The sequence below is a fragment of the Periplaneta americana genome, chromosome 2, assembly GCF_040183065.1.
Source record: "Periplaneta americana isolate PAMFEO1 chromosome 2, P.americana_PAMFEO1_priV1, whole genome shotgun sequence".
In the NCBI taxonomy this organism is placed as follows: Eukaryota; Metazoa; Arthropoda; class Insecta; order Blattodea; family Blattidae; genus Periplaneta; species Periplaneta americana.
The window spans coordinates 202,504,085-202,531,075 of NC_091118.1; the positions used below are offsets into that span (position 1 = coordinate 202,504,085).

Here is a 26,991-nt window from a genome sequence, read left to right on the forward strand (position 1 = left end):
TTCGAACAGATATTTTTTAATTAATCATTAGAGCACAATAGAAAATAATTAAAAATAAATGTTTTTATGGGCAATGTTAAAATGCATGATTACGAATTTAAGACTGAGTTTACTTACGTTTACATTAATACTATATTACTATAAAATATGAGCATTTATAAATATACATATAAAGACATTTAAAGTACCATATTTACCCGAATATAAGACAAGGTTTTTCTCCAAATTTTGTGTTTAAAAAATGGGGGGTTCGTCTTAAATTCGCGTATTAAGAAAAACACAGAAGTTATGTAAATCTTTTGTTGTTGTACAGTACACTAAATAACACCACAGGCATAATTATTTCTCCTGCAGTCCGCTTGTTCACAATGGTATCGAACTGTTCCAAATGTTTACTATACATACTTCAGTTTCAACCCCTAGTGTCCCAGCACAGCTCATTGGTAAGAGCACTCAGCGCACAGAGCTGAGAGGGTCCAGAACGAATTTTCCTCAATTTAATAGATATATCTATAGTATGGCACTTGTAGTCAATGTATTCAATAAGGACGGTGAGACCAGCGAATAGGGATTATAAAGATTGAACACTTCGCGCCGGTACCTTTGATGTAGCCGGACCGATTTCAATGACCTTCAAGCCAGCTAGAGCGTCAGATTCTGCTTTCTCCCTAGAGTTGGCGCTGACATCACACCAGCTAGCAGTCGACACAGCGGAAATATAACACATACACATAGGTACATTATGTACTCAAATAAAATAAATTGGATCCATAAAATAATAAATCCTTCATTAACTGTAATGTCTAGACTCTAGAGTTCCTTTATAATGAGAGTTCAGACGTTGACCCCTACAACAATTAAAATATGTAATGATTTGATAGCGCTGAAAATGGAAAAACAAAACTCTTACGAGAAGTAAAACCATATACCTATATTATATTATATACAAATATTAAACGAATTCGATACTTAATTTTATAATGCATTGTATTATTTTATAATATAATTTATTATATCTGAAATATAAAATATTATTATTACAACTAGTTTGTCACTGATAAATATGGAAAAGCTGTTAACTTGAATTTATTTGAAGCAAAGCGTTACTGGATTATGCAATAAGGTAGGCGATGTTTGGATCCTGTGTCTCAACTCTATTCTCAATTATTATTATCGCGTATGCTCGATTACACTACCTCTAGCGCTTGAAAGTGGAACTAGCCGCTGGCGCACAGAGAAACAAAACACAGGAAAATTCGCTCAGTGTCCATTCTTTATAATCCCTATTCGCTGGTGAGACCTCATATATATGTATATCCCTGGTAGTTAGTTTGTACACACAGTTTTCGTAAATATAATATTTAGACAGGGATACAAATTTAATTTCAACAAGAGGATCTACCAGTATCTATTTTGCAGAAGTAAGTCAACTAAAAATTTCATTTTCGGAATATGTATGATAAGAACTGTCTTGTGTTAAATTTTAACGTACCTTGTTAACATGTTTCGACCTATTTTTGTCATCTTCAGAAGTGGTTGTTGTTGGTCTTGGCGCCTCTTATTTCCTGTTAGGGTGCAGTCGTAGTGTAGAGTCAAAGAGTGTATGTGTTTTGAAATTGAGTTGTGTGTTGAGAATATCGTTGGGGTGTGGTTTCGTGTGTCTGTATATTTCATATTGTTCTACTGGGTGTTCAGTTCAAAGTGTGTCATGGCTCGCTGTATGCCGTCATGTGGCTAGCCGATGAGCCTAGAGAATTCAATCTTCCTACACTTCCGCAGAGGTGTATAACCTATGAGGCAGAGAAGTTGCCTAGCAAGTACGACGTTCATTCTGAAGAGTACGTACCGATACGTACGGTAATGCCGGTAGTGGCAGGAATGTGAACTGTTTGGAAATATGTACTGTCGGGATATGGGGAGAGGGTTAAGACGATTACTTACGTATTTGTTGACATTAACTTCGACGGTCAACATGGACACGGAGCATTTGATTTGTGTTGTGGAATGTTACCGTACGCAACCGATGATAACAAATACCCTGCGTACGACTTGCCGGCGCAAAACACAGTTCGAAAGAGGTTATGGTAGCACACAGACCGTACAGACTGCCATCTGTTGCTATGACGTTCAAGTTATACTGTACACGTTCTCAAGTTCAGATTGAAGAACGACTTAAATAATAGGCATATAAGCTGAAACTCGCTTCAAATCGGTGATCCAACAACAATGACGTCATGACACACTTTGAAATGAACACCCAGTAGTGTGTTGAGTTTCTGGCTTTTTGGTTGGATGTGCAGTATTTCCATGTCTGTGTTTATGTCTCTGTAGGTGTGGTTGGCATTTGTGATGTGTTCTGCATATGTGGAGGTGTTTTGTAATTTTGTTATGGCTGTGATGTGTTCTTTGTAACGCATTTGAAATGATCTGCCTGTCTGTCCTATGTAGAAGTTGTTGCAGGTGTTACATGTGAGTTTGTATAAGCATGTGTGGTTGTATTTGTTTGTTTGTGTGTTGAGATGTTTTTGTAGAGTGTTATTTGTTCTGTATGCGATGTTGCCATAACAAAATTACAAAACACCTGCACATATGCAGAACACATCACAAATGCCAACCACACCTACAGAGACATCAACACAGACATGGAAATACTGCACATCCAACCAAAAAGCCAGAAACTCAACACACTAGAACAATATGAAATATACAGACATGCGAAAACACACCCCAACGATATTCTCAACACACAACTCATTTTCAAAACACATACAGTCTACAAACGCACCCTAACAGGAAACAAGAGGCGCCAAGACCAACAACGACCAGTTCTGAAGATGACCCAAAAAGGTCGAAACATGTTAACAAGGTACGTTAAAATTTAACACAAGAAAGTCTTATCATACATATTCCAAAGTGATACAGCGTTAAAAGTTGTGTAATCAAGATGTATAAAAATTTCATATGTTCTAGAACTGTAGTTAATAATGAACTGTCTGTGAAATCAACAAAAAATTCCTTAAGAATTAAATCCTATAGGAGCCACTGGAAAACTGGGGGTCGTCTTATATTCGGATAAATATGGTATGTTAAGGAACTATTGGGTGGGGGAACAATCACACTTTTCTTCAACATTCACGGAAGTCAATCTGGCGCACTTGTATGTGCCTGTTGGTTATGTAACTGAAGACTTGACGAAGTAATAAAATCTATATGACACAAATTACACTCCGTGGAGCCTTCATCAGACTGATGATCGTTCTCATGAGCTCTAAAAGCATCTTCTGATGAGAATGTCTCTTCGCAGTCCCTACAATCGTAGTCTTTTTGACGGCTGTAAGTATAAGCAGGCGGAAATTTTTCTCTACTACAAAAGACCTCTGTATGAGTTTTGTTGTAATGTAACGTAAGTTCCTCTTCAGTGTACAGTTCCTCGTTACATATTGAACAGGCTGTAGGAGAAGAATTTTCTACATCATTTTCAGCTGGGGCATCCATGTTGTTGAACAATGCCATACGAAGTTCAAACTTGTGATTCCTTGAGCAATGAATTTTCAAGCCCATTTCATTGTAGAAGACACTTTTGCAAAACGAACACTCAAATCGTTTCTCCTCAGTTGATGGCGCATTTTCATTACTAGTGGCCGTTTCAACACCGTTGTTGTGTGTCTTCCTGTGATGTAAATTCAAACTTTTATTACTTGTAAATGACATCTTACACAAGGAGCATTCGTATGACAGAGTTTCTCTTTCTTCAGCACTATTTACGGCATCTGTATCTTCAGTTGAAGACGTTTTTTCAGGACTTTCAGTTGCCGAATGATATTTAGCCTCGTGGATAGCTAAACGTCTCTTGTTCATAAATACCTTGTCACACACTAAGCAGATATTGTCCTCTTCAACACTTGCATCTGGCATTTTCGGAGAGAAGTCACCATCTCTGTGTAACCGTTTCTGATGAATCTTTAACCCTTTATCTGACGTAAACAGTTTATTACAACATTTAACAGTGGATGTGAGTTCAAGGTTTTGTAGAGCATCTGCAATTATTTGTTCCTGTACTTCAGAGTTACATTCACTGTGTACTGAGGAGAAATGTACTTTTAAATCATTTTTATTCCTGTAACTTTTGTCACATAGAACACATGAGAACATTTCTTTTAGAGAGGGAGAGCTACTAGAGGCAACAGCTTGTGATGTTTCTGGTATGGTTTCAGTGCTCAAAGCAGCAGCTGAACGAACATCGTGTGTTCGTGATATATGTCTATTATAGTTCTTCAAAGAGAAGTAACGTTTCCCACACGAAGTGCATTCGTAACACTTGGTAGTGTTTTCATCAGGGTGTTGATCAATGTTTCCTCCCACCATATGTTGCTGTTTTGTGCAATGAATTCGGAAACCCTTTAGATGGTCAAACGTCTCATTACACACCAAACATTCATAATGTGCGAGTTCTGAAGAGGTTTCACACCCATCTAAAGTTTCACCACTGAAACTACTTCTGTGGACCCTTGATGTATGCATCGTACAACCAATTGAAGTTCTAAAGCTTTTATCACAAACACTACATTGATGATTCAAGACAGCTTTACCACGACTATCATATTTCACAGGATTAGGGGTCTTATGTAATTTTGCTCTATGAACTAATAAACCCATTTCTCCATCAAAGGTCCTATCACAATCAGGACAATCATATTCCTTGTTGGCGTCGCCATTTTCTGTAACATCTACATTGCTTTCATTGTTACTTTTATTGTACGTGATGTTATCTTTATCAGTAGAATTATGTAACTGATTCCTGTCTTTATAGTTCCAATATTCAAACCTTAAACTTGAATCTGACCCATCAGATGAACCAGAAAGATCATGAATTATGGTGTTATCTTTATCAGTAGAGTTAGGTATGTGACTCCTACTCTTATATTTCCAAAATTCAAACTTTAATTCTGAGTCTGACACATCAGATGAAATAGAAAGAGAATCCGCCTGATTATGAACTCTGAGACTGTGAGATCTGAGTTCCCTTTTATTCTTGAAGATCATTCCACACTGGTGACACATGTATCTCATTTCTTCGTTCTCTGTGGTTGTACTATCAGTCTGATCGTTTTCATCTGCATTTATTCGTTTGGCAAGAAAATTATCTTCAATTACCGACATCTTGTCATTCTGAGATTTCTTCTGTTTGTGAAATCTGGCACTGTGCCGTGCCAAGTCTCTTTTATTTTTAAAGAACAACTTACATATGGCACACACAAATCTCCTCCTTCGTCGCTTAACTGTGGTTGCAGTCTCCATCTGATCATTTGTAGCATTCCCTGGTCCTGTGTCTTCAGATGCTGATCCCTTACCATGCCATAAGTGCTTATGAATTTTACTACTATGACTTCGTAAACCTCTTACATTTTTGAAGGCAATGTTACAAAGAGTACACTCATACCTCCTTACTCCTTCATTATCTGTGGCTACACCCTTAATTTCTTTATTTGAACATGTATCTGGCTCTGTAACAAAATCTTCTCCACTATGTAGATTTTTCTGTTTATGAATTTTACCATTGTGACATGCCAAGCCCCTTGCATTATCAAAGACCAAGTTACACGTGGTACACTCTAACCTCCTCTCTTGTTCATTATCTGTAGCTGCTATGCCCATTTGGTCATTTATATTAGTATTTCCTGGTTCTGTAAGAACGTCTTCATTGTCAGATGCTGATCCCATATCATGCCATAAGTCCCTATGCATTCTACTACTGTGACTTCGTAAACCTCTTACGTTTCTGAAAGTCATGTTACATGGGGTACATTCATAAATCATTTGATCATTATCTGTGGTTATACTTCCTGTTTCATTATTTTTACCAGTATTTTCTGGTTCTGTAACAAAACCATCTTCCACTTCAGAGACCATGTCATTCTGCAGGTTTTTCTGTTTGTGGATTCTAGTTTTGTGACTTGCCAAGCCCCTTGCACTCTTAACAACCAGGTTACATATTGTACACTCATACCCCACTTGCTCATTATCTATGGCTGCATTTTCAGTGTTTCCTGGATCTTCATATGTCATGAAGTGCCAGAAGTTTTTCTGTTTATGAACACTACTGTTGTGAGCTCGTAATGCTCTTTCATTTTTGAAGATTCTGTTACATGGGGTACATTCAGACCTTTCATTATCTGGGGTTGCAATCTCCATTTGATTATTTGTATTAGTATTTGCTGGTTCTGTAGGAATAGCGTCTTCAGATGCTGATTCCATGTCATGCTGTAAGTCCTTATGGATTGTAGTAATGTGACATCGTAAACCTTTCATGTTTTGAAAGATTCTGTTACATAGGGTACATTCCAACCCCATTTGTTCGTTATTTATAGTTGCATTTTCAGTGTTTCCTGGATCTGTACGAAAATTATCTTCATATGTCAACTCCATGTCACGCCACAAGTTCTTCTTTTTATGCATTTTAATGGTGTGAGTTCGTAAAGCTCTTTCATTTCTGAAGATTCTGTTGCATGAGGTACATTTAGACCTTACTTGTTTATTATGTGGGGTTGCAATCTCCATTTGGTTATTTGTATTAGTATTTCCTGGTTCTGTAAGAATAGCGTCTTCAGATGCCGATCCCATGTCATGCTGCAAGTTTTTATGAACTGTAGTATTGTGATATCGTAAACCTTTTAGGCTTTCGAAGATTCTGTTACATGGGGTACATTCAGACCTCACTTGTTCATTATCTGGGGTTGCAATCTCCATTCGGTTATTTGTATTAGTATTTCCTGGTTCTGTAAGAATAGCGTCTTCAGATGCCGATCCCATGTCATGCTGCAAGTTTTTATGGACTGTAGTATTGTGACATCGTAAACCTTTTATGCTTTCGAAGATTCTGTTACATGGGGTACATTCAAACCCCAGTTGTCCATTATCTGTGATCGCATTTTCAGTGTTTCCTGGATCTATACGAAAATTATTTTCATATGTCAACCCCATGTCATGCCACAAGTTCTTTTTATGCATTCTAATGGTGTGAGTTCGTAATGCTCTTTCATTTCTGAAGATTCTGTTACATGGAGTACATTCAGATCTTTCATTATCTGGGGTTGCAATCTCCATTTGGTTATTTGTATCAGTATTTCTTGGATCTGTAAGAATAGCATCTGCAGATGCTGATTCCATGTCATGCTGTAAGTCCTTATGGATTGTAGAATTGTGACATCGTAAACCTTTTATGCTTTCGAAGATTCTGTTACATGGGGTACATTCAAAACCCACTTGTCCATTATCTATGGTTGCATTTTCAGTGCTTCCTGGATCTGTACGAAAATTATTTTCATATGTGAACCTCATGTCATGCCACAAATTTTTCTTTTTATGCATTCTAATGGTGTGAGTTCGTAAAGCTCTTTCATTTCTGAAGATTCTGTTACATGGAATACATTCAGATCTTACTTGTTCATTATCTGGAGTTGCAATATCCAGTTGATTATTTGTATTAGTATTTCCTAGTTCTATAAGATCAGTGTCTTCAGATGCTGATCCCATATCATGCCGTAACTTATGAATTGTAGTATTGTGACTTCGTAAACCTTTTATGTTTTTAAAGATTCTGTTACATGGGGTACACTCGTACTTCACGTCTTCATTATCTGCGGCTGCAATCTCCATTTCATCATTTGTATTAGCATTTTCTGCTTCTGTAAGAACAATATCTTCAGATGCTGATCCCATATCACGCCATAAGTCCCTATGCATTCTGCTACTATGACTTCGTAAAGCTCTTACATTTCTGAAAGTCATGTTACATGGGGTACACTCGTAAGTCATTCGGTAATTTTTTGTGTTTGCACTTTCTATTTGATTATTTACAGCAGTATTTTCCGGCTCTGAAATAAAACTCTCTTCAAATGTGTCATTTTGCTGTTTATGAACTCTGCTCCTGTGACAAGCCAAGCCTCTTGCAGTGTTAACAACCACATTACATATGGTACACTCATATCTCACGTGCTGATTATCAATTTGATCGTTTGTATCAGTACTTTCTTGTGGTGTAAGAAAACTGTTTCCAAATGATAATGCTGTGTCATTTTCCAGTCTATGATCTTTTCCACTGTGAATTCTCAGAGCTCTTGCATTCCTAAACACCATACTACAAATTTTACATTCATATGTCATGTGTTCTTTTTCTGTAGATGTAGTATTTGTCTGATCACCCACACCAGCATTTCCCGGTTCTCTATGCAAACTGTTTTCACTTGCTGTTCTCACATCACTCTGCTGGCCATTCTGTTTATGCATTTTACCCTTGTGGGATCGTAAACCTTGTTCATTTTTTAATATCGTATTACATATGGTACATTTCACACTCATTTCTTCATTACCTGTAGTTACTGCATCAGTTTTTTCTTGCTGCCTATGAATATTATCACTGTGACATACCAAAGCTTTTTCATTTGTGAACACTTTTCTACAAAGTTTGCACTCGTATCTTACTAATCCATTCTCTATAATCATAGTTCCTCTTTGATTGTTTTCTGAATGCATACGCTTGCGATGGTAGTTCAAATGTTTAACACTTCTGAACGACCTGAAGCATTCGTCACACCTTTCAGTGAGAAACTTGTGTGTTCGTATATGAAAAGAGAGAGATCTCAATTCTATGAAACGTTTCTTGCAGATTGAACATTCATGACTCGCATCCAATGGAGATGTGTTTGGTTGACTTGAAGATGGAACTGATATTTCAGTAAATGATCGACTTGTGCAATATCTATGATGCCCAGCAATGGCCTTTAGATTGGGAAAACCTTTCTTGCAATAAATACATTCAATAGGTTCTTGTGATGTATATGACGTTCTGACTGGCGTTTCAGAGTGAGTTCTGTTATGCAAACGGAGCGCTAGTCTCGTTGAAAATGACTCTTTACACACAAGACACACATGTTGCTGCACATCAGTGTGATATCTGCTGTGAAATTTCAATTTCTGTTCACTACGAAAGGATTCCTTACAAACATCACATTCAAAAGTTTTTCTTTCAGTGTGGTATTTAGCGTAATGAATCTTTAATCCCAATTCACTGTTAAATCTTTTACTGCAATGAGAACATTCTAACCCAAGGCCGTTGGTATGAGTACGGCGATGACCTCTAAATCTCTGCCAGGTATTGAATCTCCTGTTGCAGATCATGCACTCGTAGCCATGTTTCTCTGCATGGCTCCTTCTATGAACTCTCAGCCCTTGAAATGTTGTGAACTTTTTCGTACAGTTTGTGCACTCATACAACCTCCGCTGTGACGTGCAGATTTCTATAGAGCCAGGAACAGGTGATGGTGTTTCTGGTTTACAATCGACATGCGAAAATCCGTCTTCATTTGAGCTGTCACAGCTGTTGGCAGCTTCATTAGGAACGTCTATAATCATGTAGTCACATTCCTGCTTGATGAGTAGAGGCTGGAAGAAAAAAAAAAAGCTGGTACTAAAAATGAAATAAGGGTATTAGAAATTGCTAGTATACAGAGTGACAAGATTATATCAGACACAAAAAGCAGGGCCCATTTCTAAAAGTGGTACCATAAAGTGCAGCTTTAGGTTTTCACTGTTCACCTTGCAAATCATGATACACCATGTTCATAAAGTTCCACAACCATTATAATTAATCAATGCTCAGAAACCACATAACATAGAGCAATACGGTTTTTTGCAACATGTTCTACATCTCTCAAAGTTTTGTTTTCATCCTTTTTTTTCCAGTCGTCTGCACCTTTCTGTCACTATGAAAAGCTGACCGGACATGAATTTCTTGAGGTGTAAGAAAAGATGGGCAATAGCTGGGAACGAGATCTGGGCTGTAGGGTGAATGTTGCACCTCCCAGCAGAACTCCTGTAGAAGATCTGTTGTCCACTGAGCTGTATGTAGCCAAGTGATTACCATTGTTTCTTACAGCTCAAGAAATTCCTGTCCGGTCAGCATTTTTACAGTGACAGAGAGGTGCAGATGGCTTCACACACTGGTTCTGACCCCAGGTGGCAGACTTCTATAACACAGGGATACAAAAGTTGATTCTACGGTATGACAAATACCTCAAATCTGGTGGGGAATATGTTGAAAAATAGCTCAACAGTTGCTGTATCTGTTGCAATATATCTTTCTATGAAATTGTGTTTTCTTTCTCTAAATGGCCCCAGGGAAACTTACTTTCTCGACGTGCCTCATATAAATGGTGGCTACTTGAGCACAATTAATTCGTTTACCAATTGGGATAATAATAATTTTACCAGTACAATTATGAAACTTAAAAAAATTTATCTGTGGCATGATAGTCCTTGAAGAACCAAGGTCAACCAGCTGCTCTCCTGTTCACATGCATCAGCAGAGGTAAACAGAAATAATGTGTAACTAGCATGATGACCTCAGCCATTATAGCTGGTTTTTGGAACTGGATTCTGCTATCTCCTGTAGCTCCCCAAATTTATCATGGTGTTGGGTGGGCACAGGTCCCATATACTGGCCGAAATTTCCTGAGAAAATTCCTTGTTCATCAGGACTCTGCACTGTATGGCAATTTCTTGAAACAGACATTTATTCTAATCGATTTCTTGTGGACAGCAGTGTACACACAGTTCGATCTTTTTTCTTACATAATGAAATTTAAGTTACATATAGGGAAAAAGTGTGTACAGTGCTATCTGCACAAAATGGATTTGAATAAATGCCCGTTTCGAGAAATTTTCATACAGTCTGAATGAGCCCTATGTTAGCCACTTAATTGTATGAAAATTTAATCCTGATACACATTCCAGTGCTCACATGATCTATATCACTGACTGAATCTAATAAGGAGACAGTGAAGCATTTTGTTGATCGTAGAGTAGGGTTGCCAGATTCTCTCGTCAGGAATCCAGGACAGATGATGATACTGCATACCTTAATGTGACTACAAATTTGAATTAATTCAATTTGTAATACAACTGATTTTATCCGTTTTATGTATTTAAACTAATTATATAGGTCAAATAGTGTAAGTTCTTACAGTCAATTACTTAACAATATTACATGCATTGAACCTTTATGTTATTACATGAAGTAGTATTTACAAATTATGACAAACGTTTTCACCAATAAATGTGGCATCTTCAGGTCACATTAAAAACATATTAACATAAAATGAACACTTAAGATATTCCAGTTAAACACAATCGTTAAAAATTAAAAACTGGTATAAAAGGCAGTCTGAGTAATATGCCATTAAAACACGTGCAGCAAGATGATGTTACCAAGATGTCGTGGAAAATGCTGATAACACTGTATTAACATGGAAGTGTACATAACGAAGGCAGAAGGCATGACAATCTTCAACTTTTTGCAGGTGTAGTTCCCAAAATGATGAAAATATGCTACAATATATAGGACGATCGTGTTGCTGTTTATGGACATATGGAATTAAAGCCAAGAAGGTTCAGGAGAAGTTGACTTGAGTCCATTGATGCAGCAGAGTTGTGCATTCACAAGATAGCGAGTAATCTATTGAAATTGTTGTAGTTTCGACAGCTGACATAGCCCGATTCGAAAACCATTAGAAAATAAGCTGGTAAAATTCATGTTCTGGGAATAATAAGTTAATCAAGTAGTAAAATATCGCTGCAACCGAAAAGTATTGGGAATAAATTTGAATAAGGAACAAAAAAAAGTTTCCTTCCCAGGCAGGATTCGAACCACAAAAGTCTTAGTTACCAGTCTATTGTGCTGTCACTATAAACAAGGCTCTGAAATCAGCTACAAGGGTCGGTCTGGTTTTTTGTTGCCATTACTGTACATCAAACTTGACGTGATGAAAAATTTCGTCAAGGCACTAGACAGAAAAGCATTGGCACTATTTTCATCTTATGAGATGCAACATGTCACTGAAAGTACACTTTTTTTTACAGTCACCTGGACACCCCTCCCCCTAAAAAAAACCTTGGTGCTGTAAGTGACGAACACAGGGAAATGTTTCATAAAAAATATCTACCTTCGAAAAGCACTTTGGTGGAAAGCAGGCATGCTGGCTGAATATTACTGGTCAATCATCAGAGATACTCCAGAAGCTGTCTACAAACGCAAAAGATTAAAAAATATATTTTAGCATATCAAAGGTTGCTTTATATGCTAGTGTAACACAATTATATAAAGAAGTGAAGTGCGTGTACAATAAAAATGATGTGTTAGAACATTTTGTATGTCAGAAATGAACTCAGCACCTTTCATATAGTTAAGATTACATAGTTTCATTTGAAGGAGAGAAAAAAATGATTAAATTTGTTGTGGACTGAATCAATCCCAATAAAAAAAAATTTCTAATAGATGTAACAGATGGTGCTTCATATATGGCCCCTGCCAAGAATATACTTACAATATTTTACCCTTTTTCTTGTCCATAAAACATGCTTGCCCCATGGCATAACGAGTGGTGAGTGGAGCAGATCAGAGTGGAATTTCCGAAGGTAAAAAACCTTATTTCTTCCGTCAAGACAGTACCATAAAAACTTCATCAAGAGTTTTCGTTTTCGGTAAAACCTTCCAGGCATTCTTCTTCCCCCAGAACTTGTGTTCATTCGCTGGGACACATAGCTGAGAGCTGTTGACTAGTACAGTGAACATTTCCTGGAAGTCAAAGAATTCCTGGCCACTTTAGAAGATGATGTGTTATGTAAAACAGAAGGTAAGAAAATTGTAAACGACTCAAGTGATCAGAATGATCAGGCATACATCAGCTCTCATTTCTCAATAATTTCAGACTATTATAACTCTCGAAAGCAGTGCGAAATCTATGAACAAATTGAACTAGTGAACAAAGCAAATTAGGAACTAAGTATTTGACGGTGTTCTAGACAGTGATGAATTCAAGGGGTGGCCCGTGAGGAATTCCTACCTCCCAGGCTCCAGAATGTCCCCCTGAAGATTTCAGACTCCTTAAAACTCAAAAATATAGTTTATATAATATTATATTTCAATTTGATATGACTTTTCAGCAACTAAGATAAATTGTCATCTAGATTGTTGGTAGCTGTTTCCATGAAGGTTTGGTGGTCTGCGGGATGATCTTGATTGGTTGGAATTTGAACAATCTAAATTTGAAGTCTTGATTATTACAGTTGTACATCTTGATTACACAACTTTTAACACTGTATCACTTCGGAATATGTATGATAAGAACTTTCTTGTGTTAAATATTATTAACGTACCTTGTTAACATGTTTCGACCTATTTTCGGTCATCTTCGGAACTGGTCGTTGTTGGTCTTGGCGCCTCTTGTTTCCTGTGTGGGTGCGTTCGTAGTGTAGAGCCAAAGAGTGTATGTGTTTTGAAATTGAGTTGTGTGTTGAGAATATCGTTGGGGTGTGTTTTCATGTGTCTGTATATTTCATATTGTTCTAAAAAAGCCAGAAACTCAACACACTAGAACAATATGAAATATACAGACACACGAAAACACACCCCAACGATATTCTCAACACACAACTCAATTTCAAAACACATACACTCTTTGACTCTACACTACGAACGCACCCACACAGGAAACAAGAGGCGCCAAGACCAACAACGACCAGTTCCGAAGATGACCGAAAATAAGTCGAAACATGTTAACAAGGTGCGTTAATAATATTTAACACAAGAAAGTTCTTATCATACATATTCCGAAGTTACAGTTGTGTTTTTATCAGCATAGTTTTCAGGGTTAGTTTTGTTTAGCAAATATAATAATTTTGTTATACAGTAAATATAAATATTTCAGAGTATGATAGCAAAACAAGAGACACTATTTATTTTATTAAAAAGAAAAGACATATTGAGAAGTCAATGAAAAGTGTATGTGTTGCATTTAATGAAGAAAATTCTCAATTGGTTTTAAGTGAAAATGAAATCTGTAAATAACCAGTAATCCCTCTGTGTTACCTTCATTTAGTGCTGTTAGTGGTGAGTCAATGAATAAAATGGTGTGTGTGTGTATCCAATGTCTACCCACTTCACTTGCATGATTCGGGTTCTGCATATTGCGGATAGATGGTAGGATTGTGACCCATTTTCAAGTTTAACATCACTTGGGCAGGCCACGCTATGCATGATGTGTATCTGTGGAGAGTTATGTTGTGTACTACGGTGAGTGAATGTGTAAGTGTAGTGTAGGGAATGGGTGAGGATAATGATGCTGGCATGTAACCTACCCCTATTGAATAGCTGCCAGGATTAACATCTTCAGACGAAACACTATCAACAGAGATTAATGCCTTGTCTTCATATCGATCGTCTAGTTCAAAAGTGCGACAACTCATAAAAACAAGTTTTGAGATATCTTCAGTTGAAAGTTTCAAATAAATCACTTAAAAAGGAGCAGAGTTCTGGTTCATAACCACGAGAATTACAAATGAGTCAGTATTCAGGACGAGTATATCACAATCTTCCAGTTTATTAATACATTCTGAAATATACTAATAGTCAATTAGTAAAGTCCATAGTTTTAATTACTTCTAAAGCAGTTTATTTAGTTTTTTTCTTTTTGGTTGTAAATATGACTTATCTCAATACTGAATCTGAAAGAGCTCCGAAAGGGGCTTTCAGTAGTATAAAGAACTAAAAAATGGCAATATTTGAGTTGTCGCACTTTTGAACTGGAGGATCGATATGCACTGTATAGAGAGTTGAAATTTGACCCAGGGATATTAGTGCACAATCTACTGGACGCAAAATCAAACATAAAAAAAAATGCGAAACTAAGTATGTGTGGTAGAAATTTGATCATATTCGGGGTGGTGCATTTTATAAACTGTGTTAAATGCATTTAAAAATGACCACGAAGCTCTTAAAAAAAAAAGGTTGTGTATTCACATTAGTGCCCTTCAAAAAGTTTAGAAAAGATACCGCAAGAAGCATTCGTCTAATTTAAGTGGTGAGTAATTACTACTTCTTGTACACCAATTGAATTTAGGTGGTTTATTTTATAAAGGATACTTAACACTGCCTTTATGGGACAATTTTACGCAGAAGCATAGTTCATATTTTACATAACAATATTAACATTTTGAAGTTAATGCCTATATTAACTGTCAATAGTTTATTGTAAAATTGTTGAAAATGTCTCTTTGTTAACAATGATTATGTATTTAAATATATCTTAATTACAATAAACCTCCAAAGACAATCTAACATAATATCCTCTCTCTTGAAAGCTTTAGTGAAATGCTAATCAAGAAACTGGTTGGGTTCACCTTGGTTATATACACTATCCAGTTTGACAAGATAACTAGATACATTGTGGCATCAAGAGAATCTTGTGGCAAACATGCCTTTGTTTATTAACTACGGAAATCTCTCAGAGCAAAAATGACGCAGGTGAATTCCCAGTGTCCATCCCTACCTAATATCGACAGCCCAACTCAAAAGGGGAAACAACTAAAAATTTCGAGTTTTGAGAAGCCGAATTTTTTTTAGTAGGTTATTTTAGATTGCTTTATCAATATCTTGGGTTATTTAGCATCTGAATGAGATGAAGGTGATAATGCCGTGAAATGAGTCCAGGGTCCAGCACCGATAGTTACCCAGCATTTGTTCATATTGGGTTAAGGGAAAACCCCGGAAAAAACTTCAACCAAGTAACTTGCCCCAACCAGGAATCGAACCCGGGCCACCTGGTTTTGCGGCCAGATGCGCTCCACAGGTGTGGACGCCTGAATTTTAAAACTTCATGTTGCTGTGAAAAATCCAATTAACATACTCTAATCTGAAACTTGTAATATATATATAAAACATCATTAACAGAATTTGGAGTAATTTCAATAAATCTTTGATTTTTCACAGTAACACGAAGTTTTAAAATGCAAGTTTCACAAAATTTTAAGATTTGAGTTGTTTCCATTTTCGATATATTCCATATGCATCATTCCTAGATGAAGTGGCTTACAATAATGAAAATGAACAAAATCAGTCTGAAAGAAGAAATCATACAGGAAGTGCCAAAAACAACTTTTTCGGTTCAGAGATGCTGAGAACATGCATTTCTCTGGAAATATCAGAACTGATGTTTTGCAATACTACAAGTAGAACATTTTTTATCCTGCATGTAATGCGAAAGTAATTAGATAATAATATATTTCATTCTCGACGTATTTTATTAATGTTTTCTTTGTGAACTCTGGCTACTAGCAACAGGCATCTATAATGAACACTGATCAAAATACCCCTCATTTCACATGAAAAACAAAAACTGAAAAGATTACAGTGGGCTATGTTGTCAGCAAACAGCTGGAAACATTAAGAAGATTGATTGATTTCTTTGTGAAGAGAAGAACTACGGTAGAACTCCGATTACCCAAACTGAAGGAACGAATCTGTTTCAGATAACACTTTTTTCGGATAATCCAGGGGTACTATTTTCGGTAGGTAGTGCACTAACAACTGCAGCATCACAGAAATTAATACATGCGGAATGAGTTGTCACCTCTCATTCAGAAGTTGTTGTTGTTTTCTAATGCCAGGCGTTTGACAATAAAGTCCTTTGACCTCTTGCACTCCAATATTTTTCAAAGATATTATCATGGTCAGCCACTGAAGCACAGATTTTGAGGTGTTCTGAATCCATTTCTTCATTCAGAAGTAAATGGTTCCAAAATTCTTTGGGTAGGGGATGCATGAAACAAAAGATCCTACGTACAAAAATAATAACTTTCACTTGATGGGACCAACATACACCTGCTAGCTGCTACTGAGCACAAAACAAGTAAACCGAGGATGGGATAAAGCAGATTTGTCTACCTAAAAGGGTATTCATCTTTATTTGTAGCATTTATGTGGGGTAAAAACAAAACAGTAGCTGCGTTACTGACATGCATTGACAGACCTTCGGAATATAAGATGTAGTTATATTTTAGACAGTATTATTTTTTAAAGAACATGTATCAAAAAAGGATAGATGTCTTTTTACTCTGTCCTTTCGGTTAAGCCAGGTTTCAGTTATGCGAAGTTCAGTTGAATGAGGTGTTACTGTATAAAGAAAAAGTACTAGAAGCCTATAAAAGATAAATTCCAGGAATTTTTAGGCTGTACATGCACGCATATTTATACTTTTCTAAACACACAAATGCAAACACTAATGATAGGAAATACAGTAAAATCCCTTGTAACTGGCATCCAAATAACTAGCAATACCAAAACGGCACTTTTGGCTGGGCCAAAAAAAAAGTTTAAATCTGCTACATTAATACAATCTGGGCTGTCAGTTTTACCACATTAGGAAGTTCGCACATACTTTCTTTTTTAGTGAATATTCGAACCTAAAATTAGTGTATTATTTGTGTTGTGTGATGTAGGCTATTTTAATAAATAAAATCCACACAGTTTTTATGTTTATTTAGTTATGTTCGGACTGTCAGTGCTGCCACATTATGAAGTTCACACGTAATTTCATTTGCATTGAATATTCGAACCTAAAACTAGTGTATTATTTGTGTTGTGTGATGTGCTTTAATAAAAAAATCCACACAGTTTTTATGTTTATTTAGTTATGTTCGGACTGTCAGTGTTGCCACATTAGGAAGTTCGCACATACTTTCGTTTTTAGTGAATATTCGCACCTAAAATTAGTGTATTATTTGTGTTGTGTGATGTAGGCTATTTTAATAAAGAAAATCCACACAGTTTTTATGTTTATTTAGTTATGTTCGGACTGTCAGTGTTGCCACATTAGGAAGTTCACACGTACTTTCATTTGCATTGAATATTCGAATCTAAAACTAGTGTATTATTTGTGTTGTGTGATGTGTTTTAATAAAGAAACTCCACACAGTTTTTATGTTTATTTAGTTATGTTCGGGCTGTCAGTGTTGCCACATTAGGAAGTTCGCACATACTTTCGTTTTTAGTGAATATTCGAAACTAAAATTAGTGTATTATTTGTGTTGTGTGATGTAGGCTATTTTAATAAAGAAAATCCACACAGTTTTTATGTTTATTTAGTTATGTTCGGACTGTCAGTGTTGCCACATTAGGAAGTTCACATGTACTTTCATTTGCATTGAATATTCGAACCTAAAACTAGTGTATTATTTGTGTTGTGTGATGTGCTTTAATAAGGAAAATGCACACAGTTTTTATGTTTATTTAGTTACGTTCAGGCCATCAGTTTTTTCTTTACTAGGTTAGTTAACGACGCTGTATCAACTACGAGGTTATTTAGCGTCGATGGAATTGGTGATAGCAAAATGAAATTTGGCGAGATGAGGCAGAGGATTCGTCATAGATTACCTGACATTTGTCTTATGGTTGGAGAAAATCACGGAAAAAAACCCAACCAGATAATCAGCCCAAGCGGGAATTGAACCCGCGCTTGAGCGCAACTCTGGATCAGCAGGCAAGCGCCTTAGCCGACTGAGCTACACCGGTGGATCCGTCAGTGTTGCCACATTAGGAAATTCGCAGGAACTTTAATTTTCAGTGAATATTCTAACCTAGAATTAGTGTATTATTTGTGTTGTGTGATGTGTTTTAATAAGGAAAATCCACACAGTTTTTATGTTTATTCAGTTATGAGCAAGTGATAGAGAAATAAGTTTCACATGGCTGCAGTTACAACATTTGGCACCATGAAATAAACTTTTTTTTTTGTATATGACGGTATTTATTTAATTATCCGACAAAATCTCGTATCCGGAACTAGCCTGGTCCCTTTGGTACTAGTTAAGAGGGATTCTACTATACCAACATGCACCATTCCACTAGTCATGATAATTTATACTCTATTTCTAAAAGCTAGAAGTGCCTACAAGATGAAATTCAAACTCCAATTACAGGGAGGGTAGCAAGCAGAAACGAACTTCAACACAGACAGGAAATTTCAGATAAGTTATTAGTTTCCAATCAGTTAGGCCAGCAGCATAATGCTTTAGACATTTTGTCTCAGACTGTCCGATGTGACGTATTGTATTTATTAACATTCCATGGTATTCATACATTGCTTACAGCTAGAATATGGAACAAGTGAAAAAACTTAATACTATTATAAAGTCTTAATTTATAGTCACAGTCTAGATGAAATATATACAGACGAGATTTACAATATAGTCTACTAGTACAACACAAAGTTTTAGTATCAATTTCATGAAGTGTTACTGAATGTCATGAATTCATCTACAGAATAGAAGGCGTGGGAAATTAGGTACTTCTTCAATTTGGCTCTAAATAATCTTATGTTTTGAGTTTCATTTTTTATATCGACAGGGAGGTTATTAAAAATTTTTACTGCCATATAACGCACTCCTTTTTGATAGCACGATAGACTTGCCGATGGAGTATGAAAGTAATTTTTTTGACGTGTATTTATGCTATGAACTGTTGAATTAGTTACAAAGTTTTCACGATTACATACGAGGAAGATTATTAATGAAAATATATACTGACAAGCCATGGGCATTATTTGTAGTTTTTTTTAAATAGTCCTACAATATTCCCTAGATTTGGCACCTACTATTATTCTAATTACTCTTTTTTGTAATAGGAATATACTGTTACTATCTGTGGAATTTGCCCAGAATATTATTCCAAAACTCATTACTGAGTGGAAGTATGCAAAGTATATTGTTTTTAAGGTATTGATATTTACTATCTTTTGCATAGCTCTAATAGCAAAACAAGCTGAATTTAGTTTGGGGATAATTTCTTTAATATGATTTTTCCAATTTAACACATTATCGATTTTTAAGCCAAGAAATTTGGTTGTTGTTGTTTCTAATAGGGATCTATTGTTAATTATTGCGCTGGAAATTTGCGAGGTTGAATCTGGACAGGATTTAAATTGAATTATGTTAGTTTTGTTACAATTTAATACTAATTTATTGACTGAGAACCAGTAACATATTTTGAAGAGAATTTCCTCTGTTGAAGATTGGAATGTGTTGGAGTTATTGGCTGTAATTACTATACTTGTGTCATCTGCAAATAATATATTATATTATTATGATTATAGCTCAGTAACATACACTTCAAAGTGCGCAGAAACCAAATGCTCCTACTGATCAGACTGAAGAGGGGATTAAGTCATGTAGAACAGTGACGTCATGCGCGAGTCGACAATGGAAGTGCTATGTTTTGAATGTTGCGTGGCTATACATGCATCGTTACAAAGCTACAGCATACTGCATTGGACGAATGCATGCAATCACCATCACATCGAACAGTTCGAGACAGTGTCCTGCTAGGCTTAGGGACAACTTTCTCTATGTGCTAAGGGCATACAATGTGAGGCATTAATGCCATAAAGATGATAATATCACTCACATCCTCCGCTTCTTGAAGTGCATTTTCTGCCTGGTCTTCCGAAGGAACAGAAGTGTAGATCGCTTCATTTGCTTCATCCTCTTCTTTGACAAATAAAACCTGAAACAATCAACATGTTGGTAGCCAGTAAGTTTATCCTAAGCAACTGGCAATTACAGTCCGGATCAGCTTGCTTAATACTCTAAGGGTGAAAGCTAACCATTTTTCCCCCATTACTACATATGCTAGTGGATTATGGTGATTTTCTAGTTTGAAGGTTGAATTTTTCAGTACTGAGAAATACTACAACTGGTAATGATTTTCTGTTATGTTGGCAGCAGTTGTTGGTAGTGCAAATTCTGAAAATTCAAATTGCTTTAGATTTCTGAGCTGATTACTAGAAGCTAGTGAAATCTGAACATACCAATAAATAATTAATATCAGTATTAATATAAATAATATTTGGGGCTAAGAGGGATGAAGTTACAGGAGAATGGAGAAAGTTACACAACACAGAACTGCATGCATTGTATTCTTCACCTGACATAATTAGGGACATTAAATCCAGACGTCTGAGATGAGCAGGGCATAGAGTACGTATGGGAGAATCCAGAAATGCATATAGAGTGTTAGTTGGGAGGCTGGAGGGAAAAAGACCTTTGGGGAGGCCGAGACGTAGATGGGAGGATAATATTAAAATAGATTTCAGGGAGGGAACTAGTTTCTTGGGAATACCAAATTCAATAAGAATATCATATAAAACTTTTACAAACAGTAAATCTATTAAATGGAACAATACTCCACTTCATCTGATGTAATCGTAATCTGCACAATCCCCTGGTAGAGGAGAAGAGAAGGCCTTATGGCCTTATCTCTACCAGGTTAAATAAATAAATCTTCCAAATAGATCACACTCAATATTCCAACATTCGGATTCCTGGACAACTGATTTCAAGTTTTGGGGGCATCACTTGGCCAGCAAGATCTCCAGATCTGAGTGTATGGGGGCTATTTAAACTCCAAAGTCTTCCAGAATGGTCCGTGTACTACAAAAGAGTTTAAAGAATGCATACAAGAAAAAAATAAGAAACGCTGATTGTGAGATATTGCAGAGTGTAATGTGTAACTTATGTGGAAGGTTACACATGTGTTTACAATGAAAAAAAGAAACATTTAGTCCAAGTTATTTTCAAAAAGTGAACAAGATAATTAAATTGCACACTTTGAAGTATTTTTCTTTTTCCAACAGTTTACTTTGTTTCGGATTTGTTGCCTTACAGAACCATTTTAAAATCCAACTGTAACCAATGGTCAATCCTATACAATGAAAAGGACTCTGTATTTTATAAAATGAATGCTTCAATAACATAGAACTGGATGGATACAACTTAAGACACAAAAAAATAATACCTCGTCGTGTAACCTTTCTTGCTGTCGTCTTATCAGATCTCGCAAGTTGGAGTCAGAAGCTTCCACCATAATCTTAAACTCATAAAATGAGTTGACCCTTTGAACACACTCCTCGCATATTTGGTTGGGCAACCCATCTCCTGCAGAAATCTGCAAACATAAAACAATTACAGTAGATTGGGCACTCAAATTTCATGATTTACATGTCACTGGGGAATTTCCTTTTTCCCAAAGAAATATTAAATTTATCCAGAGATAATACACAAGGTGGGTCAAAAGTCGCTTTCCCCAATATTCGTGCTTAGGTTTCATACTTGTAAGCATACACAGATGTCATAACTTGAATAAACGAATGACTGGTGTAATAAGTGATAGGTTGACAACCATGTTCGTGTGTCGACTGTTTTTCCGATGTCATGTCTTGTTATTGTTGTTGTTTTGTGACTGCTTGGGGTGGTATAGTTCTCGCAAGTACGGATTACCGACGGAAGGAATGCGAATCAAACACTGCGATAAGGAAGAGCGGGCGATAGGAAAGGTCACGAGATAGCTTGAATGATATTCAAGAGTACAGTCGGAAAAGAAATGACATCGATAGAATCAGTCTTGCGTTGTGATAGTTACATTACGACTTTAGTTTGTTCCATTGCCTGTGAATACGTGTCTTGTATCGCACGGTATTATTATTTCATTCATAAACATATGTTGCGCGTTTAATTAGCTTCGAATTTTTTTCTTGCTACGTTCTTTATTTCCACAGCAATGTCCTCATTTGTTCATCTTCTTGGAAGAGACAGTACTTCCATCAGCTCACACCTCTCCCACCTCGGCGTGCCTACATACACACGTCAAAACAGACAGCAACGCCATCATTGCTTTTCGGTAATCGTTTCTTGCGAGAGCTATATTTGGAGCAAAGGTGTCATAGTAATAATAATAAAAAATAATCCGTGGCGCTACAGCCCGTGAAGGGCCTAGACCGACCAGCTGGTTGCTGGCCTCACGCCCACATGCCGAAGCAGAGGTTGACGATCATCCAACCAGAATGGAGGTATCGTGTGGTTAGCACGATGATCCCCCCAGCCGTTATAGCTGGCATTCGCAACCGGATTTGCTACCTATCGTAGCTCCCCAAGTAGGTGTCATAGTGCCATTCTTTTTAGAAGCAACGGTTACCAGCAACCGGTACCTTCAGATGTTAGAAAAGGTGATTATTCCTAAACTTGAAAACAGCCTTCGTTTTGTCAAAATGCAGTTAATATAACAACAGGATGGAACACCACTTCATTTTGGTGTAAGAATGAGGGACTTCTTGAACTAGCAAGGCATACCATAAGCCTGAACTAATCAAACCTTGGCTGTCACTGATATTCGATCTTACGATAACTCGCTTTCTGTCCATGTATGCGCCTACCAAAAAGCTTAGAAGCAAGGTATACGATTCCGCCTCACTACCAGCTACCATTTATACAGCAACTTTCCACCTCATTCTGATGCAAAATAGTTGTCACTGCCCGCTCAATTTGTCTTTTGTTTCCGGTAGGCTATGCATGACTCGAATAGAAATCAAGTACCTACGAGTACGTAAATACATCCTTTCTTTGGTAACGCAATTGTAAAGAAATAATGACACGGTCTTCGCAACATACGACTGACGTGTCACATAGAATGCTATGGAGCACCCTGTAGAAATACCGGTAACGTCAATAATGATGCTATATAGAAAGTGAAAATACAAATTTAATAGTAGGCCTATATTTAAAGGGTATGTACAGGTTACTGGTATACTAGGTGGTGAAACTTTAATCGGAGTAAGCACTGATGAGGCCCATTAAAAAAAACCCTGAAAGTACAGCTGTCATAGATCTCGAGCCAACCTTATCACAGTACTCAGCTAATTCCTCACCGAACTCTCTCTCCTTGTTACAAATCTAGGTATAAATACTGCTGACACAGGTAAGTAACTTGGTGCTTGCCCGTATTCAAGTTTCACCATATTCCAGGTTGAGTAGGCCTATAATAATGCTTCAGTTTCTGTATCATCAACAAACAACATAACGAATTTGCTCTGTTATCCAATTATTTAATAACTACTTTGTTTTACAGCTGCTGCAAACTGAACGCTAGCTAACCTGTATGTAAGGAGCCAGAATCTTGATCTTCGCGGGCAAGTCTTCGCTTCTATCAAAAAGTGGTAGCAATTGGTTTTCTTCTCCCGTGCACAGTCTACATACTTTACTAACATTAAAATTGAGTTCCATTTTTTACTATTGTAACCACATCAGTTTAATAACCACAACACGTGAATATTCCTATATAATATAAAAACAAACATATTGCTACAGTACTACTTTAACCGCCATTCCGCCCCAAGCCATTGTCGACCGGGTCTTGTCTATTCCATTACATCGTTTGACTGGGCTGGAAACTTAACGAAAATAATCACCCTACAGTACTACGCCGTAAACCACAGTATATAAAAATGTAACGAAAAAAAATATATCAACACACTTGGGAAGTCATATAATTTTGGAGAGTATAATTCAAAAATGAGATGATTATGGTATATTAATGTCATTCAATAAGAGGGTTGACAGAATTCGAACAACCTCGCCGAGTCCTAAAGGCTAATTCGTACGACGTGCATCCATTCAAGAGGACAATCCATGCTTCCTTCTATAACATAGAGCCAAACAGCAATCTTCGCAACAATGAATGACGTCATATCACAGTCTATTATATACAGTCACGAAGCTCAATACGTAATAAATATGCACCCATAGATAATTGCTAACCACTAGGGTCGCTAATATCGCCTCATTACAGACAATGCGAAATAGTCCTAGCACCCTCACAACTCAAACTTCGTGACTGTATATACTAGACTGTGGTCACATCATCTCTTGGGCTGAAAATTTGAATAGAAATTGTGGACGTAGAATTTATTCTGCTAATAGATTTGATAACCCATCACCGTAAAAAAAAACAGCTTGTTACGAAACCTAACAGTAAGCCTCGGAATGGGACTGATAAACATAAAATCCAGACGTTTGAGATGGGCAGGACATGTAGCACGTATGGGCGAATCCAGAAATGCATATAGAGTGTTAGTTGGGAGGCCGGAGGGAAAAAGACCTTTGGGGAGGCCGAGACGTAGATGGGAGGATAATATTAAAATGGATTTGAGGGAGGTAGGATATGATGGTAGAGACTGGATTAATCTTGCTCAGGATAGGGGCCAATGGCGGGCTTATGTGAGGGCGGCAATGAACCTACGGGTTCCTTAAAAGCCAGTAAGTAAGTAAGTAATAGATTTGATAAATATTTTAGAACTCTTCTTAAAGAAGAGATAATTACCATTATGTTTAAGATAGGTACCGGAGTTAATAATACAGGGCAATTCTAAATGATTGATACAAAAAGAAATCATTTCTATTACTGATACTAATGTAATGAATTTATTTCACAAATATGAGTAGGCCTACAAATATAACATGAAAGGTTACCTCTCCAAGTTTCTGTGGACATTCTCAGATGTTCATTGAGGGGAGGGGGGGAGCATTTGTGACACCGCAGATGTCTACACGACATTCAATTTCTCGCCACACTTGTGCGAGCATAGCCTTATCAATTGAATCAACTGCGTCGCCTGTCCTTTGTCTTAACTGCTAGAAGTCCTGTGGAAATGAGGGTAAGAACACCTTGTCCTTCACATTCCCACAAAAGAAAAAATCACAATGCTTTAGGTCGGAGTCCTTGGAGCCACAACATCAATGGCACATCAGCCAACCCAGCATAGCCAATCCAGGGTTCTGGAAGATGCTGGTTGAGGAGGTTGCATACGAGATTATGGCAATGTAGTGAGGCATCGTCTTTGTGCAAAATGAAGTTCGGTAGCTCTTTGTGGTTCCCCAGATCATTCAGTACATTTTATTTTGAGACAGACTTTACCAATGAAACGTAAATACCTGCAACAATGCTTAGTAATTCGTTTACTCTTCTCATTTAGTAATAAACAGAATTTATAATCATCAGAACATATTGATCAGTTTCAGTATGTAGTACGTGTGAGCGGCTGATAATGCGACTATTTGATCAAAAGTGGTTTATTTAGATTTTATCATGGACAAATTTTTAATTCGAAAAAGACAATCTGAATCAAGCCCTGGGTTAGAATCAGATGACAGTAGTTCTAATTCAAATAACGTGCGCGAAAATTCCCTTCAGGTTCGTAAATGGGTAGCCTATAGTGATGAATACGTGCAATATGGTTTTACGTGGCGTGGAGATGAATATGAGCAAAATCCCGAGTGTCTTATATGCGGAAATGTTTTGTCAAATCAGTCGATGGTGCCGAATAAACTAAAAAGATATTTAGAACTGCCGTTTTCAACGTTATACTTGTGTGAATCTGCATTTTTACCATGAAAATAGTGAAATCTAAACAAAGGAACAAACTGTAGCATCTTGAAGATTATTTACGCGTTGGTCTGTCAATCATAAGGCCACGTATAGAGAAACTCTGTGCAACCCACCAATCGCAGACTTCACATTAATTTAAATAGGCGAGTTTCCAAAAACTATAATAAAAATCTTTTATCGGACACCCAGTATAGATAAGTTGGGATTTTTTTACAAATGTCTGTTTTTTTTTTCCAATGTCACTCAATATGCTGCTTGTTTTTTAGAATCTTCAATTGCATGTTAACATCGACCTATCTGCAATAGTGGATGTCCGACATTACATAAAAGTTATCAGTGCTTTTTTCTGGCGAAACGCGATTGAACGGCATAAGCGAAATAAGTGTGAATAACTAAAAATTTAAATTATGGTTTATTTAATGACGCTCGCAACTGCAGAGGTTATATCAGCGTCGCCGGTTTGCCGGTATTTTGTCCCGCAGGAGTTCCTTTTACATGCCAGTAAATCTACTGACATGAGCCTGTCGCATTTAAGCACACTTAAATGCCATCGACCTGGGCCGGGATCGAACCCGCAACCTCGAGCATGAAATAGAAGGTCAGCACTATATCAAATACGCTACCGAGGCCGACGTGAATAACTATGTTTTTAATATAATTGTTCTTTGAATTCCACTTATACCTTCAAAGTCTTATTTGGACGTAAAAAAAAAATTCCCGTACACTGAACAATAAACATCTCCCCGTCCGCTATAAAATATTCTATACAGAGTTTCACCACCTTTTTCCAAAGATGAAAATCACTGGTTGTTATTAATATATTATTATTATTATTATTATTATTATTATTATTATTATTAATAAAAACAAACAAGTGTGTCGCGATA

The 26,991-nt window shown here is 36.8% G+C and overlaps 1 protein-coding gene across 4 annotated transcripts; it reads right to left on the bottom strand.

The window, feature by feature from the left end:
- Positions 1–24,171, bottom strand: LOC138695052 (uncharacterized). 4 transcript variants are annotated; one of them, XM_069819393.1, is made up of 5 exons: positions 21,683–21,721; positions 20,294–20,392; positions 12,381–12,631; positions 12,000–12,079; positions 1–9,441 (listed from the first exon to the last, which is right to left on the bottom strand). In XM_069819393.1, the coding sequence occupies exon 5, from the start codon at positions 9,409–9,411 to the stop codon at positions 3,142–3,144; it is 6,270 nt and encodes a 2,089-aa protein (XP_069675494.1). In that variant the 5' UTR covers positions 9,412–9,441; positions 12,000–12,079; positions 12,381–12,631; positions 20,294–20,392; positions 21,683–21,721; the 3' UTR covers positions 1–3,141. The 4 variants fall into 4 exon arrangements, with proteins under 4 accessions (XP_069675494.1, XP_069675493.1, XP_069675495.1 ...); XM_069819392.1 differs by lacking the exons at positions 12,000–12,079; positions 12,381–12,631 and adding an exon at positions 23,815–24,171 and having other exon boundaries at positions 21,683–21,832; XM_069819394.1 differs by lacking the exon at positions 12,000–12,079.
- Between the last annotated feature and the right edge of the window lie 2,820 nt (positions 24,172–26,991).

Excerpts from the sequence above, each read along its gene's own strand:
- LOC138695052 (XM_069819392.1), bottom strand. The coding sequence starts at position 23,943 with ATGGAACTCAATTTTAATGTTAGTAAAGTATGTAGACTGTGCACGGGA. Across the intron at positions 21,833-23,814 it reads TTCTGGCTCCTTACATACAG|ATTTCTGCAGGAGATGGGTT; the intron begins GTTAGCTAGCGT and ends TTATGTTTGCAG. Across the intron at positions 20,393-21,682 it reads AAGAAAGGTTACACGACGAG|GTTTTATTTGTCAAAGAAGA; the intron begins GTATTATTTTTT and ends TGATTGTTTCAG.